At 37.8% G+C, this 18,741-nt stretch overlaps 2 protein-coding genes across 2 annotated transcripts; one reads left to right on the forward strand and one right to left on the reverse strand.

The window, feature by feature from the left end:
• Positions 1-1,307: 1,307 nt before the first annotated feature.
• LOC114313804 (protein IQ-DOMAIN 11) lies at positions 1,308-5,434 on the forward strand. Its single transcript, XM_082913597.1, has 6 exons — positions 1,308-1,445; positions 1,580-1,671; positions 1,746-2,093; positions 3,261-3,488; positions 4,558-4,689; positions 4,776-5,434. The coding sequence occupies exons 2-6, from the start codon at positions 1,600-1,602 to the stop codon at positions 5,337-5,339; spliced, it is 1,344 nt and encodes a 447-aa protein (XP_082769723.1). The 5' UTR covers positions 1,308-1,445; positions 1,580-1,599; the 3' UTR covers positions 5,340-5,434.
• An 8,935-nt stretch (positions 5,435-14,369) lies between these two features.
• LOC145819692 (F-box protein FBW2-like) lies at positions 14,370-18,497 on the reverse strand. Its single transcript, XM_082913598.1, has 2 exons — positions 18,047-18,497; positions 14,370-15,308 (listed from the first exon to the last, which is right to left on the reverse strand). Exons 1-2 carry the CDS (start codon positions 18,379-18,381, stop codon positions 14,771-14,773), a joined length of 873 nt encoding a protein of 290 aa, XP_082769724.1. The 5' UTR covers positions 18,382-18,497; the 3' UTR covers positions 14,370-14,770.
• Positions 18,498-18,741: the final 244 nt, after the last annotated feature.

Consider the following 18,741-nt stretch of genomic DNA (forward strand, 5'->3'; position numbering starts at 1 on the left):
CTGTGGTCGATGGTCGACGCAAAGTTTAAGCTTCAAGCTCGATGAATGTAAATGTTAATGTGAATACGAAGTTCTCAATTTTCAGATTCTAACATAAAGTTTACCCTCTAGTTCTCCTTCGTCGTCCTCTTTCACTAGTCTCCTTCTTTGGTGTCACCTTCGCTGATGTTGTGTTCCTTGTATTTGAAAAAAAGGAAAGTTTTCAAAAGGCTTTTCAAATAATTTGAGTTTTTTAGTTTGTTTATTATTTGGGTGTATCTTGAAGGGTAATTTGAAAAAAAAATATAGTGTCTATTAAGAGTAAATTATTACTCTAAATAATTAAACAGAGTGTACTGAGAAATTGGACATACTTAATATTTTATGGATGTAAATAGAATCTCCCTAAAATTAGTTGGGGTATCGGTGAGAATTTTTTAGATGACTGGTGGGAAATTTTTTAATCTCGTCATATACTTGGTATTTTTCATTAAGAATGAAAGTTGATATAACATAAAGAGAATTGTAATTCATTAGACTCATAATAAGACGTAAATTGAAACTAACATGAACGACAATATGAAAAATAAATAAATTAGGTTAGTATTAATGGATTTTGATAAATCTGAAATAATACGAGACAATGCCCAATCCTTAATTGCAGCCATAAAGTTTGTTCAAATTTGGTGGGCCCAATGTGCCTTTGTAGACTTTCAAATTTGGTCAGCCCAATGTGCCTGCATAGGCTTCTCTATAAAATGATTAATCTATGATGAATGATAATTCTATTTATAATGTATTTTTTATAATTTTTTTAATTAACCAAATATAAAATGCATATTTTGATGGAATATTATTTCATTTAATCTCATTTTAATGAACCAAACAATTCAACGCTATTTTCAAATTAATAGATACTAAAATCCCAAACAAACGTGTGATAAAATAATTAGCTGACTCATTTCCGGGTTAGTTTTGTTGTTTTTTTGGATGCAAATTAGAGCTTGTAATCGATATTAATTATGAGAATTTTCTTATGTTTCTGTCTAAATTTTAACTGATTCATGGGGTTATCAATTACAATAATAATAATAATAATAACTCATATACTTTCTAATTATAAAAATGTATATTCATGTAAAAAATTTGGAACGTCCACGTGCTGAGCAGATTTTTCAAATAATGAAAAAGATGAGAATCATTCATGAATTATTGAACATGTGAAAAAACATAAACCCATTTTGCATCTGACGAACCATTTTGTGAGTGTTAGAGAATTCAGTTCTTTGAGAAGAAAAAAATAATAAAAAACTGCTTTTCAATCCAAACTGTGATGAAAAGTTCTTCGATCCACCATTTATTGAATATGATGCTATAAACAATGGTTTTCTGATGTTAAAAAGGCTACTTTTTTCCTGAATTCGATAAAAGTAGTACCCCAGTTTCCAAAAAGCTTTTCCTATGAGGTGATTATTATATTTATTCAAATTTGGCAATTGGATTACTCTTTTCAAGTCACCATTTTGTTCTTTCCATATTGTTTAGGTACCAATTATGAAAACCCATTTTTCTCTTTAAAGTTTTATTGACATTTGATCAGCTGAAGTGGTGGTCCTATACATGGCAAAGAAGAGTTGCTTCAGTCTACTAAAGAGGTTCTTCATTGCAAAGACACATTCAAAACCAGAAAAGGTATATATATGTATATTTTTAGATTCTTTGATCAATTAATTGTACTAGTTTATAATGTAAATGGGTGTTTGTAGGAGAAGAGAAGGCGATGGGGATTGGTAAGGATGAAGAAGAAAAGATTGGCATCAATTTCAGCACCAGCACCAGTGTCACTGTCACTGTCACTGTCAAGTGAAAGCCCACTGAGTAAAGCAGAGGAAGAGGAAGAGCAGAGCAAGCATGCTGCAACTGTTGTGGCTGCTGAAGTTGCTTTTGCAGCTGCACAGGTTGCCGCTGAGGTTGTTCGGCTCACTGAAATTGAAGAATTTTCAGTTTCAGGCATTAACAGTCAAGCCAATGCACCTCAATCAATTCAACAATGTCAGAATGGGATTCCAGATCTTGCTGCCACCAAAATTCAAACTGCCTTTCGGGGTTATCTTGTGAGTTTGTTTGTTCAAATCCTTCTTGTTGTGATAAATACTTTACTGTACACTTAGATTTGATTGAGATTTTTTATTTTTTTTTAAAAACCAAGGCAGGGTTAAGGCATCCATACCTGTCTGGTCCCTAGTCCGAAGTTGTGGAAGTATTTAGGGGGTGTTTGTTTGAAGGAATTGGAATGGGGGATTGGATTCCATGCCCAACATATTGAGTAATCTATTGTTCGGTTGAAAATTTTGGAGATTAGATTAACAGTCCCTAGGGAAAGGGCTGGGATATACAGTCCCCGGATAAGCTCTCCCTTGGATTAACTGGTAAAAATATAGGTTACCTTTGGTAGAGTTTTTTAAATATGATTTGAGAATAGAGTTGTATTTTAAGTTTATGAGCTTTGGAATTATGATTTGAGTGTAGAAAATTTATTTGGTGAAAGAGTTTTGAAAAGAGTTTTGAATTGAGTTAGGAATTTTTGATGTGACATATGATATTTGATACAAAACTTATAACTCATAACTAAATACACAACTCAAAATTCTATTAAAACTCATAAAAAAAATTTAAAAATTCGGAAAATATTTTTTATTGAATATATAAAAATTAACACGTGTCAATTGCAAAAAAAAAAAAAAAAAAAAAAAAAAAAATCACTGTCCCGGTCAACTGGCCAGACATCCGGTGAGACGACCGATAATCCAAATTTTTTCCGCCTCCGACCGCGTTTTCAAAAGTGAGTGTAGAATTAATTTTTGAAAATCCTAAACAAACATTATGTTCAAATGAAGTTCTGGAATGAACTTTCCAGAGCTTCACCAAACAGAGCGTATGGCTCTGGAAAGTCCCATCGAACGTCCAGAGCTTCTAGAGGCATAGGCTCCAGAGCTTCCAGAGCCTTAGGCTCTAGAAAGTCCCACCAGACGTCCAGAGCTTCCATAATTCTGAGCTCCATAATTCTTATTTTTTCTCCGCTCCTTTGTAGCGTAGGCGTATTGAAAAACCATGCATATTTTTGTATTGTTCTGCCGTCTTTTTATTTTATTTTTATGTACTATTTTGTGGATTGAAACCATTCAATTTCTAGATAACACTACTTCTCTATTTCAATTGAAAAACTTATGTAATTTATTTTTGCCTCGTGTCGTATTAATGTAGGAGTGATGTATTTGCAGGCAAGAAAAGCTTTACGAGCATTGAAGGGATTAGTGAGGCTTCAAGCGATTATTAGAGGACGTGCAGTGAGGCGCCAAGCTATCGCCACTCTTAAGTGCTTGCAGTCCATGGTAAGTTTCCAGTCACAGGTCTCTGCAAAGAAACTTCAAATGGTGGAAGGGACTTGGAATACTTTTCATGAGAACAAAGAGTTGCAGGGTTTTAATTTCAATGACAACCTAATCAAGGTCAGTGCAAAAACCAAATAGTAATAATAATGAATGCGTTCATTTTTTGATTCTTTCTTTTTTTCATGTTTTGGTGCTACCCCAGCTAGCTAGTTAGCTTCTTCTGGCTTCTTTGCCTACATCAAGTTATTTTGTGTTGTAGGCATGCATGTGCATGTCTTGAATTCAATCCGAATTGTGTCTAAAACCCGTTGGCAAACTAGCTAGATTCTACCCAGTTTTTTGGTATTTGGTCTATTTCAGCCCGTTTTAGAATTTCTTGGATCTTTGTATATTATGAGTTATCTTGGGGTTTTAGGAATTTTTTTTGGGGTCATGAAAGCTTCTATAAAAAGGGGGTTTCATCTTCTCTGTAAGCTAAGCATACAAAATCGCAACTTGCTTTCTCTCTCTACCTAGCTTCTCTTTCTGAATTGAGCATAGAGTGGCTTTCCAAGCACACCCTAGTTGGCCAGTCTCACTAATCTTTGTTTCGCAGGCTCTTTGACTGTCAGATTGCTTAACGCTGTATTTGGTCGGGGAATTTGAAAAAGAATTTAGAAAAAAAAAAAAGAAAAAAGTGTGTGAAATTAAGTAAAATATGATCTTTCTTTTCATTTTTCCTTTTAAAATCCTTTCCCAAATTTCTCAACTAGACATAGCGTAAATGAAAACCTTAGGACAATGTTCTATTATCTGTGCGGAATTCATCAAGTACAAACACCATGTGGTGTTGGCTATGACTCACTAATTTAGGTATGACCTAAAGTCGTTCTGAGTATGGCAGAAAGTGGTGTTTAGGCCGAGAAAGTGGTGTTTAGGCCACTTATTTCATAACTAGGACCACAATGAGTTGTAACTTGGCATATCACACACACCCTTTTGGGATTGTGTACAGTAACATCACCCCTATAAACAGACAGTCAGAAGACAAATTTCACTGCAGGTCTTTGCCTTTAATCCTCTTTTCTTAATCTTTTGGTTCCATCATAACATTTTGAAAAAACAAATGGTTTTAAAATTTATTAATGTTTCATTCTTCTATTTTGTTGTCTTAATTAAATAGAAAGCACAATATCTGAATTTGCAGATTGATTCAAACAGTCAGAGAAGGTGGGACGATAGCATACTGTCAAAAGATGAAGCAAATGGCATGTTCTTAAGCAAGAGAGAGGCTGCCATCAAGAGAGAAAGGATAAAAGAATACTCGTTGAGTCAGCGAGTAAGTTTGGTAGCTTTATTTTTTTTGTCATTTCACATTTAGTTTCCCCTACTTGGTTATTTACTCAGGAAAGCAAAAAAATTCAGAGGTCCACAGAATCAGAACACAACAAGGTCAATGGAAGATGGAGATACTGGTTAGAACAATGGGTGGACACTCAATTGTCTAAAAATTCAGACACAGTTTTCCCTTCAAATGCAAGAATCAGGGAGCAACACGGAGGACAATTCAAACCGAGAAATTCCCAGAAACAATATTACAAAGAGGAGTTGGATCCTCCAATATCTGCTCCAAAAAGATCATTTGTTCATAAGAAACAACTCTCTGTCGGAGATGACAACGATTTTGCAAGCTCTCCTGTTGTTCCAACTTACATGGCTGCCACTGAATCTGCCAAGGCGAAAGCACGGTCAATGAGCTCACCAAGGCTAAGGGGTGTAAATTTAGATGCTTGTTCTGACACCAATTCTCCTTGTAAGCATAAGCTCCCTCCTATATCTTCTGTCAATCTCGGTGGCTTTCAACAGAGATCTCCATGCTTGAAACGTCTTCCGGGTCCGTTAAAATCAAACAGAAGCTTGAAGGATCTCAGCTTTGATTCAGAATGCTCATTACCAAATTGGGATCAAAATGGGGCCTCCTTTAGATGAGCTTCACTGGCAAGTGTAATTTAAACTTGTTAAATTACAAAAAAAACAAAAATTGAGACATTAATACTATTGCTTCAACAAAAATCTACTCTTACATAATTGTTCATGGTAAGTTTCTATTTTTGAAATCGCTATAAGATAACCTTGTTACTTAAAGCTATCAAACATGTTAGGTTTTTATTCTTGGCAATTCTGTTTGAAAAAACTTCTTTCAATTGTAATTGTATTCGATCTTTTATTTCAGTAAGTCTTTGAGTTTTAGATGCGAATCCAACCTGAATTGTGCCTTGTAAAGAGATGTTTCAAAAGTTAATTATTTCATGTTTGCCACTTCGTTGGCTATGTCGGGAATCGAGCTGCCTGGTCAGCTCGCGGGGATCCAGGGGGCAGCGCCCCTTGGCGGGTCTGGGGTAGTGCCTAAGCGGGGTCGAGGGGCAACACCCTCGAAGCAAAAAGAAAAATTGCAATCGAAGTTATTTTTCCGCTCGAGCGGCCATTTCTGCACTCAAGCGGAGATTGCGACCTTTCAGAAGTTTTACTCGCCTGCAAAAGTACTGGGAGTTATTTTTTTCCACTTGAGCGGCCATTCTTGCTGCTCGAGCATTCTTCTACTCGAGCGGAGATTGCGGCTCTATTTTCTATAAATATGTGTTTCAGTCCGTTTTTAGGTTTACAGCTTCCAAATCTTCTTCTTAGGTATTAGGGTTTCTATCTGAAACTTCTTTGCTTGTTTCTTTTGATATCTGTGAGAGTTTATATCATGAATTGAGTGGATTATATCAAAGGGTTTGTTCATTTATTTTATTTTATTCACAAAAGAGAGAGTTGTTCTTCGATGGATTCCGAGGAATTTGGGCCTGAAGCTTTTGGTGGATTTTGGAGTGGTTCATCGGCGTGGATTTGACATCGGCGTTGTGGATTCAATATTGTACAAGACAATTCCGAGATGAAGACGAGATGAAAGAGGCACATAGGGGTCAGTTCGATTCGGATGTGGATTTGCTAGGTAATTGAGAGTACACCTGTGTAATTCCTTTATGTCTTCTTAGTGGATTATTTTGTGGTTTTTGCTCGTGATTTTTTTTATCACAATTGGAGGAGCTCCAATTGTGGTTTTTCCACGTAAAATTGTTGTGTCGATTTGTCTTGACTGTTTGATTGGGATTGTTATTTACTGCACAAAATTGATATATAATCACAAATCAATATCTAGGGGATTTTTACTTTTTTCAAAACACATTTTTCTCCATATATCTATCCACATAATAATTTAAGGGGAAAAAATTACTCATTTAATTCTTCATAAATTGCATCGCAAGGAAAGATTTTTCACAGTTTTAGTTGTCATTGGTAGAATGGGAATAACAATTCTTTATTGTTTCTTGAAGTGCATCTCCAATCTTTTATCATTTTTTCATCAAATTTAAATTTGATGATAAAATGCTCAAAAGCTATCTTCAATCATTTTATCAAATGTCTATTCAAAACATAAAAAAAAAAAAAAAAAATCATTTCATCAAATGTTTATCAAATTAAAGGGAGAATTTTTTTTTCATCAAATTGAGAATTTATCAAAATTTTTATCGAATTTCAATTTGATTAAAATTTGAATAGATAAAACAATGGAGATGAATTTTTTTTCCAGCAAATTTGATGAAAATGAAGATTTGAGACAAGAGGCAAATTTTTTTAAAAAATTTGTGAAAAATTTGATGACAAATTGAAGTAGTTCATATCAAAGTAGATTTTTTATTTAAATTTGGAATCAAATTAAATGAAGTTGTAGTCAAGAATTGGATGTGCTATAATTTCATTTTTGGGTAAATTTTTATATTTGCTTAAAAAGAAATTCAAGAGAGTGGTGTCCCTTGACACCACTACTGATACAGTATCTCCGCCCATGATTATAATCAATCTGGATGACATATAGATGAGGTTTATTTCTTTCATTGTGTATGATAGTTTTATAGAGAGAGAGAAAAAGGAGAGGCTGAATGAATGTATGTTGTATTCAATTGTCTGAATTAGTTACAAGAGTGATGCTTATTTATAGAGGAAGCACCGAAAGAAGAAGACAAAAGTTATGTGCAATGATGAAAGTGTGTGAATGGTGTTTGGACTTTACAGCATACAACAACATACAATGTGTGTATAATATATATTAACCTATTTAGTGTATATTATATATTAACAGCCCCCCGCAAACTTAAGGAGGGTAGGCATCCACCAAGTTGAGTTTGGAAACAAGATCATAGAAGCGACCATGAGGATGAGCCTTGGTGAAAATATCAACAGGATGATCGACAGAAGCAATAGGGAGAAGATGAACAGTACCACTGTAACATGCTGTCGAATGAAATGACAATCAGTCTCAATATGCTTTGTGCGATCATGAAAAACATCATTGTGAGCAATCTGAATGGCACTTTGATTGTCACAATAGAGAGAGGTAGCCCCAGAAGAGGACACACCCAGATCAGTGAGGAGCCAACGAAGCCAGAGAAGCTCCTGAGTAATATCAGCAAGAGCTCGGTATTTAGCTTCGGTACTAGAGCGGGCAGTGAGGGACTGTTTCTTGCTACGCCAAGTAAGAAGAGAATCCCCTAAGAAAAAGCAGAAGCCCGTGGTGGAGCGTCGGTCCGTAGGATGCTCAGCCCAATCAGCATCAGAAAAGGCACGCAGTTTAAGAGAGGAGGAAGCAGAGTAGTGAAGGCGATGGAACATAGTGCCTTTGAGGTAGCGAAGGATGTGGAGGAGAGCCGTATAGTGGGGAGTGCGAGGAGCCAACATGTATTGACTAACAATGTGAACAGCATAGGCAATGTCAGAACGAGTCACTGTGAGATAGACAAGACTACTGACGAGCTGGCGATAAAGAGTAGCATCCGAGAGGAGTGAGACGAATCTGAGGATCAACCGGAGTAGAGGTAGTTTTACAATCAGTAAGACCAGCACGAGCCAGAAGATCGGATGCATATTTGGCCTGTGACAAATAGGAACCAGTAGAATCATGAGAGACCTCAAGGCCTAGGAAGTAGTTAAGAGTACCAAGGTCCTTCATTTCAAATTGACGGTGAAGAAAACGTTTGAGGTGGAGAATACCAGCTGCATCATTACCAGTGATAATCATATCATCCACATATAGAAGGAGAAGAGTGGTACCATGAGGAGTAGTCCGGATAAACAGAGCAGAGTCATAGGAGCTAGAGGTGAACCCGAAGTCATGAATGGTAGAACTGAATTTAGCAAACCAAGCTCGGGGCGCTTGCTTGAGGCCGTAAAGAGCACGCTGTAGTTTGCAAACCTTATGAGGTTGAAAAATGGACCCAAGTGGAGGTTGCATGTAGACCTCCTCAAGAAGATTACCATTGAGGAAAGCATTTTTGACATCCATCTGAAAGAGCTCCCAGTGACAAGCAGCAGCAACAGCAAGTAAACTGCGAACAGAGGTAAGCCGAGCAACAGGGGAGAAGGTCTCCCCATAATCAATACCATATTCCTGGTTGAAGCCCTTGGCAACAAGACGAGCTTTGTAGTATTCAATAGAGCCATCAGAATGAGTCTTGATTTTGTAAACCCATTTGCAACCAATCGCAGTTTTGCCAGGAGGAAGATCAACAAGATCCCAAGTATGAGTTTTGTCCAAAGCCTGGAGTTCATCAGTCATAGCTTGCTGCCAAAGAGGATTAGTACAGGCCTCACGATAGGAGGTAGGTTCATAAGTAGAAAAGGCAGCAGATCCAACAATATAATCACGAAGATGGATAGGAGGTTGAGTTACCCGGTGTGGTCGACCCGTAGGAGGATCGATGGGAGGAAGAACCGGTAGAGAAGGAGGTGGTGTAGTGAGAGGTGGACCTTCAGGAAGAGTAGTCTGGACGGGATCAGGAGTGAACAAGGGCGTCTCGATGAAGGAGGAACCTGTATCAAAATCATCAGAGAAGAGATCGATGGAGGGATTAGTAAACAGTATATTAGTGGAAAGTGCGGGTAAGTGAAAGGAGGATAAGGAGGAAAACATTTTGTGCTCCCAAAAAATGACATGGCGGGAGATACGAAGACGTTTAGAGAGAGGATCCCAACAGCGAAAGCCTTTATGTTCAATTCTATACCCAGGAAAGCAACAAAGAACGAGGTTCAAGTTTGGTGTGTTCATGGGATTGAAGCAGAACAAAGCAGGCAGAGTAAAGACCCGAAGATTGGTGTATGGAGGGGGAGTGCCATGCAGACGTTCAAAAGGAGTTTGATTATGGATGACAGGGTTAGGAGCACAATTGATAGTGTAGACAACAGTGAGGGCAGCTTCCCCCCAAAAGTTTTCAGGGCAGGAAGAAGAGAGAAGGAGAGCGCGAGTAGTGTCAAGAATATGCCGATGTTTGCGTTCAGCACGGCCATTTTGCTGGGACGTGCCAGCACAGGAACGATGAGACAGTGTACCATGATGCTGAAAAAAAAGGAAAGGAAATTTGAATCTCGATATTCCATAGCATTGTCAGAGCGAAAAAGTTTGATGGTTTTTGAAAATTGGGTGTGGACCATTTGGGCAAAGCTATAATAAAGGTGTTTAAGTTCAGACCGAGTTTTCATGAGAAAAAGCCAAGTAAACCGGGAAAAATCATCAATAAAAACAACAAAATAACGAGATCCCCCCATAGTAGTAGTAGGAGAGGGGCCCCAAATATCCGAATGTATAAGATCAAAAGGTGCATGGGAAACAGAAGTACTTTTATTGAATGATAAAGCAGGTTGTTTGGCAAGTTGACAGGGTATACAATCGAAATTATCTGGAATTACATGACCCAATTGTCCACTAGAAACCAAAGACTTTAAGCGATTAACAGAAATATGCCCTAAGCGACAATGCCAAAGATGAAAAAGAGATAATGAGGAAGCAGATGTAGGAGCAGCGATTTGAGGAGAGTTAGGAACATGAAGGTGAATGAGTTCATAGAGACGTCCGTGCTTACGGCCGATCCCAATAGTCTGCCCCGTCCGAGGGTCCTGCACCAAACACTCAGTAGCAGAAAATGTGATAGTTAGACCAAGTTCACATAATTGGCCAATAGAAATAAGGTTTAAGGTGAGAGCATGGATATGATAAACTTGAGATAAAGATAAAGAAGAAGTGGAAACAGTACCAACATGACGGACAGACATGAGAGCAGTATGAATTGAGGGAATATGAGGAGAAGAAGAGATGGAAGAAAATATAGTAGAGCTGGAGGTCATATGATTACAACAGGCTGAGTCAAAATACCAAGAAGAGTTACCTGGGATCACAGACAAAGCAGTAGAAAGAGGTGTACCAGGGGAGAGGAGGTGTTTGAACATGGCCTCTACATCTGTTTGAGTAAAAAGAGGGGTAGACGAAGCAGGTGACTCAGAGAAACCCTCAGAGGCAGCAGCAGTAGTGTGATGCGACTGATTCCCGGAAGCAGTAGCAGTGTGATGAGACTGATTCCCGGAACGATGAAAGCTCCCCCGGGAAGAACCACCGCGAAAGGAGTGGCTAGTGGAGGATGAGCGGGATGGATTGCGAAAACAATCCTGTTGCAGATGACCAGGACTAAGTTTGTTGCAGTATCAGCAGGTTCTGACAGGGCAATTGACCAGGAGATGTGTTGAATGAAGGCCCCGATTCTGACAATAGAGGCAGGCAGTGGTCCGTTGGGTAAATGATGGTCGGTACGGAGGAGTGGCAAGAACAGAGTCCACATGATGAGTTTGGGGAGTACCGAGACAAGTCTCCTCTGAGAGAAACTCAGAAATAGCTTGTTCAAGAGTGGGCAATGGATGGCGATGAAGCAGAGAACCACGGACGGGCTCAAAAGAGGAAGTGAGAGCCATGAGAAAGTGCACCAACCGTTGCTGATTATGATAGATAGTAAATAAACCAGCATCTTCTCGGTGAGGCCAAGTCGGTTCTGAAAGAGCAAGCTGGTCCCAAACAGAATACATTTGAGACAGAAAGTCATTAATGGACTGACTAGATTCTTAGCGCATGCGGTGAAGTTGGCTCTGTAGTTGATATTGATGGGCTAGACCAGTAGTCTGGTATTGTTCTTTCAAAAAATCCCAGATGTCTTTTGCAGGAGCAGTGACAGAGTCAAGCTGAAAGCGACCAAACTGAAGACTGATAGAGGTAACAGAGGTATTGCGAAACCAGGTAATGATTTGGTAATTCTTACTGTCCCATTCCTCAAGTCGGTCTTCATATGTAGCAGTAGCAGTAGTAGCAGTAGTTGCATCAGTGTCTTTCACCGGTTGGGTCACATCCTCGGCGATAATTCGCCAGAGCTTCTTTCCTTTGAGGAAGGAAGACATGGCTTGGGCCCACAGAACATAGTTAAAACCATTCAAAATAACGGAAATGGGATGGAAGGCATCATGACGATCCATAATAATAGGTGAATAGGGCGAAATAAATAGGAGCAGACCTGTAGGAACAAAATTAGGTAAAACAGAGTGTACCAGTGAGTCCGGAAGGTCAAAAATAACTAGGAAAGGTGTGCTGTGCAGAGATGACGTCAACAGAGGCTAAAAATGATGTCAGCGGCGCACGTTAGCAAAGTGCAGTGAGGGACACGTTAGCAGAAGGAGCACGGCGCATGGGAGCAAGTTTGGCGCACGCGGGTGCACAATAGTGGAGCAGCGCACGTGAGGCGCACAATAGCAGGCGCGGCGCACCCAAGAAGCAAGGCTGACGTTAGACGCGGACGTGTGGGCGCGTGTGGGCGCGTGGTAGACGTGAGCAGCAACAGATGGTGCGTGTGAGAGTAGTGGCAGAAGTGGTGGCGCACCGAGGACAAATGCGGCGCGTGTGGGCGCGTGGAAGTGTTTCTGAGGACGGGCGTGGTGCCGTTGGAATCGTGAGGAGATTCCGAGTTGTTTGGTGTAGTGCCACTGTGTACAGGACTAAGTACCAAAAACCAAGATTGCCAGAAATGTATAGCTGGGCTCTGATACCATGATAGTTTTATAGAGAGAGAGAGAGAAAAAGGAGAGACTGAATGAATGTATGTTGTATTCAATTGTCTGAATTAGTTACAAGAGTGATGCTTATTTATAGAGGAAGCACCGAAAGGAGAAGACAAAAGTTATGTGCAATGATGAAAGTGTGTGAGTGGTGTTTGGACTTTACAGCATACAACAGCATTGGTGTTTGGACTTTACAGCATACAACATCATACAATGTGTGTATAATATATATTAACCTATTTAGTGTATATTATATATTAACAATGTAAAACTAGACTATATGAATCCAAAATGTGAGTTTACACAATCAATGTCTAAATCTATCACCTCCTAAGATTTTTCCCCTGGCAAATACATCCATGTTTATCAATGGTATTCATATTTGGTGTCTGACATTATAAAATTATCTTGATTGTCTAATTTCTTGCCAGAGAGAACCATGAAAAGACGAAAAGTTATAAGATCTTTGTACTACCTTTTCAGACACCAAAGTAATATGAGTTAAACTTATTTCCAACATATGAAAAGATGTATAGGTACTCAATGACACCTCCGTCAAAACTGTAAAATGGGAAGGGGAAATAAAGAGAAGATCTGAGCAAGCAAACTATATAAAGTTTAATTGAAAGAAAAAGCATTCAAAACATAACAAAATTTGTTCATTTCCCATTTGTTCCTAAAATGCCAAAACAGTTGTGTCCCAAGAGATTTGTCCCCCTTAAAATAATCGCCATGGTGGCTATGAAAATTAGGAATATATAGGATACCTTTGATAGGTTGTGAATCCAGCTTATCGAAATACATATTTATACTCTCTCCAAATAATAAAAAAAAAACACTTCAGGAAGATATGCTGCATACTAACTACTGGATTTGGGGTATCATAATGTACTGAGCATGGATATTCTGGGACTTAAAACACAGAACACTGAAAGAAATGAAGGTATTCAATGACTCTTCCAAAACCAGAAAAAATAGAAGAGAAAATATAGAGAAAATGAAGCATTGAAGGTTGATAGACCAGTCACTAAAGCAGAGAAAAATTAGTATTTTTCTTTTTCTTGTGATAGCACAAAATCAAATTTGTCCAGAAAGAGATCCCACAAATAGTTACCACAGTGATTATGCAAGCCAGAGTTCCTGTGACAAGTTTCTTAATACATGTCACAGTAGCCTTTGTTCACCAGGATGTTGCAGCAGTTTGAATTCCAGTACCACTGGTTTAGTTTGGTGAAACAGAGTAACAGTGGCAGTGGTAGAATCTTCCTATGGAACTAGACCATATGATAGGCATTTCCTCCGTACAACATATAATGATAATCCATATCACTAAAAAATATTAGTTCACTGTAGTAAGAATCGAACCTGGGCATCACGCTTGGTAAGGGAGCTCCTCATCCACCAGGCCAACCCCTTGGTCTTGAAATGTTGTTTGTTGGTTGAATATGAAACTTAAAATTCAAGCTCCATTAACATTGTTATAACAGTCAACATAATTTTGAGGCATCTCTATGAAAATAACTTGAAAGCAAGTGTTTTTTCATTGCGCTGGTGCCAGTACAAATCTAAGTTAGTGCCCGTTTAAGGTGAACCATCTCTGATAAATCTCCTAGCGCCAACATTACTAGATGTTGAAATAACATGCATTAATTAACTCAATCAAGTGTAACTACAGCAACATCTCTGAGGTATGCTTTCCTGCAGCTTGCAGGGTTGAACCACATCTAATAGGAATGTCAATCAGATGAATAGAGTCAATAATGGATTCATGGTAGGCCAAACATAGAGACAGTAGTTGATCATTCTGACATAAAAACACTGGTGTTGAGTATTCCAAAACATTTTTGCACCAATGAATTGTCAAAAACAGAAAAAAGAGTTCTCTTTGTCGAACAACAATTTACCTAACTTGCAGCTTTAGATCCTGTAATAAGAACTGATACAACTGGCATCTAATGCATAACATTTGCAACATGAATTGACTCTATATAGGAAGGCCATACATATGATTTTGAAAGTTAAATGATTCTATGGAAGTTACAAGGAAAAATATTAAGAAGAAAAAACGGTTACTTTATTTGGCTTTTTCTGAAATGCAGTCAAATTATTCAAGCATGAACATACTTAAGCGCCGAAGAAACACTTCAAGAAAGCAACATACAAAATGAACAAGAAAGCAAACCATTTTCCATCATGTACAAACATATAATGCTCAAGTCAAAATATAAAAAGACTAACTTTAGATAGCCAGTTCCCAGCTCCATCTTCCTATAATGACATAATTATATCCACCAATTCTTATAGTTTCTTTAGCAAACCTGAAGATGTATCTCATCAGAAAGAAGTGACTAAGATTCCTGTACTATATGCACTGTATACCCATATACGCAATCTCATCATGCATGCATTTACGGTGTGAAAAGTCAAAAACTAGAACATGAAAGGACCAAAAACTAATCCGAGTCTGAGGAAGATGATTGATCACTAGTATCAGCTCCACTGCCATCAGTTTCTGAAGATCCTTCATCCTCATAATCATCAAGCCAGGGGCTCTTGAACACTGCAAGTCGCTTACACTTGTCTTCAAGTTCACCCTCCATCTCCACATTCCAACAACCTTGAATGTCAAGATGGGTAAGTTCCTTGCACTTGGTAAGGATAGAATCAAGCCCATGGTCACCAAAACGCCCAAAACCAAGTTGAAGATGACGGAGGCCTGTCATCGTATCAGCTATGATCATTGCCTCGGAATCATCAATCTTAGAAGTCACCACTTGTGTGGGATTTTTCCATTCTGGTGGGGGCATGTTCCGTTTCAAGTGAATGAGGGACTTGCACTTCTTTCCAAAATATGTAAGGCCTTTGCATGTGATCTTCAAACAATAGCTAATGTCCAAGACAGTGATATTCACAAGTGACCCTGCATGCTTCTCAACCACCTTATCAGTGACCTCGCTCATAGGAATTTGCAGGACCTTGAGATATCTCGCGCTACAAGTTCAGGGAAAAGGGAAAAAAATATTACGTCGGTCTGATATACTGTTGTATCACCATCAACACATTTAACTCATGGAATAACAATGTTAAACACATGGATGTCACAAGAACATCAACTTTGTGATAGTTTTTGACGTAATAATTTCCCTTGGAGCATTTTCAGAAAGCAAATAAGAATATTGATCTTCAAAGATCAAGAACTCATTGTCCTATTTTATCCCAAAATATTTAACAGCCTGTATATGCAATGATATCGATTATACATGTAATGGAAAAAGAAAAAGAAAAAAAGAAAAAGAAAAGAACCATACACACGGAGGCTTGGTTATATGTTTTACTTCTTTATGTTGTCATAGTTATAAATGCAAAAATCACTTCAGACAATAGGACAGTGCCACTGAACACTGCTTTAAAAATTAACTGGTTATATCTCGTTAGTTAATGCCAAAGAGCTCCTGCAACTGAAGGAAGTAACTCGAGCTATGCTACATATTTTGGGTGAAATGGATTGTGAACCACAATGGTATCATCCTAATAAAAGAAAACCAACTCATTCCAATTGAGTAGAAATGAATCAGCCAATCTAACTCTCAAGCATCACATGTAATACTAGAATGTAAAATAGGTATATAAACTGAAGTGCCATAAGTCACGTACGAATTCATATTTATAAAAGGTTTGAAAGATTAGGCTACTTGAATTTTCTCTCAATCCCCACCAAAACTTATGTATAGAAATGAGCGGCATATTCATATATTTATAAAAAAAATAACATTAAAACCAAAAAAGAACAGAAAATCTTTCCATTCTGCACCATTACCATTGGAACAGAGTGACATTCATCAAATTAACAAACTAAAACAAACTACTGCCATCTTTTCTTGAATGCATATTTCTTTATTACGATCAAAACAATGTTCATACAGCACGAAATTCTCAGGCCAGACATAAATGAACATGTAGCTGGAACTGGCTTAAAATTCATTCATCACATCCTCCACTTTGTTTCTTATTATCAAAATATACATGCATACATGATTATGAAGCTTTTTTTTCTACCAGCAAAGGAAACGTTGAAACAAAGATGGTTCCTTCCTTTTTTCTAACCAGACCAAAAGAAAACTTTGCTTATAAGAGATTTTTCTTTAATTTTTTAATTTTTTACAGAAAAATCAACAGCCCCAAAATGGAAGAGAAATCTCAGTACATGTAAATAATAGAAGTATCAAGAAAACACACAAACAGACAACAAGCACGTGTGAAAGTTGTGCATGCACGCACATGGCGGCTTACTGAAAATACCAAAATGTATAAGTTCTAGGTCAAGCCAATAACCAAATATACAGTGCAAATTAACCACATTTTAGCTAACTCTGCAGCATTCAAAGCATTCAAAGCAGTTATATTGAAAATTGAAACAAATATATCATGCTGGCTTCTTGTGTGTAATTCATATTCCTACATTTCAAACAGACATACTTACATTCATTAAAGTAACAAATCAAACATAAATCATGCTGGCTTCTTGTGTGTAATTCATATTCCTACATTTCAATCAAAACAAGGTACATGAATTGAAGCAACATAAGATCCTCAGACCAATAAAAAACGAATACTTAATTGGAACTGGTCTAATGTACTTTCATCATCACTTTCCAGACTTGGTTTCTTCCCATCAAACTATTTGTTTATTCGCGAGTAGTGATCATTCTATTGTCAAAGTGAGCATCCAAACCAACATAATTGTACCGTTACTGATTAACACAGCAAAGCGAACTCCAAACACATTCCATTACATAAACTTAGATAAAAAAAAAGGTTTAAGATTTGATAATGAACTAAGATTCTCAGGGCCACACAACAATCATAAGAAAATTGCCAATCGCCTTTCATATTTGTTTCTCACTATAGAAACAATTATATCTCACAAACCAAACTAAGCAAAAAAATCAGTGTATATGTCAAAGAAAAGCAAAAACAAAATCACACAAATGTAACAAGGGCTTTTTCGATCTTTCTTTTTTTTTTTTGGGGGGGGGGGGGGGGTAAACTACATTGACACTCCCTGAGATTTGATCCAATTACATCTCACCCTTGACGTTTTGAAAATTACATTCCTAATCCTACAGTTAATAGCCTCATTTCACAAACCCCCTTTACTTATATAAAGGACAACAACTCTTGATAAAAAAAATAGAAGAAATTACATTGGAATCAAAAAAAAATTAAGCAAAGGAAAGGGAAAAAAAAAAAAGAGCAAGTAAAACGAATAAAGAAAAGAGAGAGTGTGTGAGTTTAATATTTTCAATCTATCTAAATAATTACAATGACAAGGGTCCGTGTAATTTTCTAAATGTCAGAGATGATATGTATTAAATTCAAATTTCCAGTGGTGTTCTTTTATGTTTTATTTTGATTTTTTCACGAGTCATACAAAAGATGGCACACTGAATCTATTATATCAAATTTTGATTTCTAAACAATGAACGGAGAATACAGGGCAAATCAACCACATTGGGGGCAACTCATCTAACATTAACACAATCAAAGCAGCAAATGCATCACCATCCCCCACCCACAAAAAAAATTTAAAAAAAAAAAAAAAAAAATCAAACTCACATTCATCTCTTCTCTTGTATAAAAAGCAACGCGTTGTTGCTTAAATGCTCATATTATTATGTTAAAACAAAATGAAAGTGGGTTTGCTTGTGAGTGCGTATATGTATACATACCAGTTGGCGATGAAGGAGAAGGCAGAGTCGCTGAGCTTGTAAGCAGAGAGGCGGGTGAAGGTGCATTTGCTGCGACGGACGAGCTTCCTGACAGCGGAGTCGACGAGGTGAGGGGGGCGGTTAGACCTGCGGCACCACTGCTCGATGTCGATGTCGGTCCAGCAGTAGGGGCCAGCCACAGCCTCCAACCAGGACCTGCACACCAGACCCACCGTGTTCACCCTCTCCTCCGCCTCTATCCTCACGAATATCTGAGCCAGCACCTCTGGGTTAAGCCCCTCCCATCTCCCCTCCTCTCCACCTCCACATCCCACCTTCTTCTTGTTACTTCCCATCTCTCTAGATATGAAACGAAGCCAGACAGACCATTTGAGGGGGTGGTTTTCCTTCTGCTTTTGTAGGAGAGCTATCTATTTATTTTTATTTTTTTTGGCAAATTACAAAAAAAAAAAAAAAAAAAAAAAAAAAAAAAAAACTTTAAGGTTTTGCGTGTTTTACAATTTAAACCCCTAAATTTTTAATTTTGACAATTAAAGCCTTGGAGTTTATTTCGTGTCCCAATGTAACATCTGTGTTTTATGAAGTAACGAAGAAAGTCATTTTTAGCCCCAAAACCTACCCAAAACGATACCCTTTTTTATTAGCCCTATATAAAAGGCCCCAAATCTTTGATTTCATCGATTTCGTTGATTTCA

This window comes from Camellia sinensis, chromosome 2, assembly GCF_055761805.1.
Source record: "Camellia sinensis isolate YWXY chromosome 2, ASM5576180v1, whole genome shotgun sequence".
In the NCBI taxonomy this organism is placed as follows: Eukaryota; Viridiplantae; Streptophyta; class Magnoliopsida; order Ericales; family Theaceae; genus Camellia; species Camellia sinensis.

Bases quoted from the DNA above. Each gene is read 5' to 3' on its own strand.
- LOC114313804 (XM_082913597.1), top strand. From the start codon at position 1,600: ATGGCAAAGAAGAGTTGCTTCAGTCTACTAAAGAGGTTCTTCATTGCA. The intron at 1,672-1,745 runs GTATATATATGT...GGGTGTTTGTAG, and splicing joins CACATTCAAAACCAGAAAAG to GAGAAGAGAAGGCGATGGGG. The intron at 4,690-4,775 runs GTAAGTTTGGTA...AAAAAAATTCAG, and splicing joins AATACTCGTTGAGTCAGCGA to AGGTCCACAGAATCAGAACA.
- LOC145819692 (XM_082913598.1), bottom strand. From the start codon at position 18,381: ATGGGAAGTAACAAGAAGAAGGTGGGATGTGGAGGTGGAGAGGAGGGG. The intron at 15,309-18,046 runs GTATGTATACAT...CTGAACTTGTAG, and splicing joins TTCTCCTTCATCGCCAACTG to CGCGAGATATCTCAAGGTCC.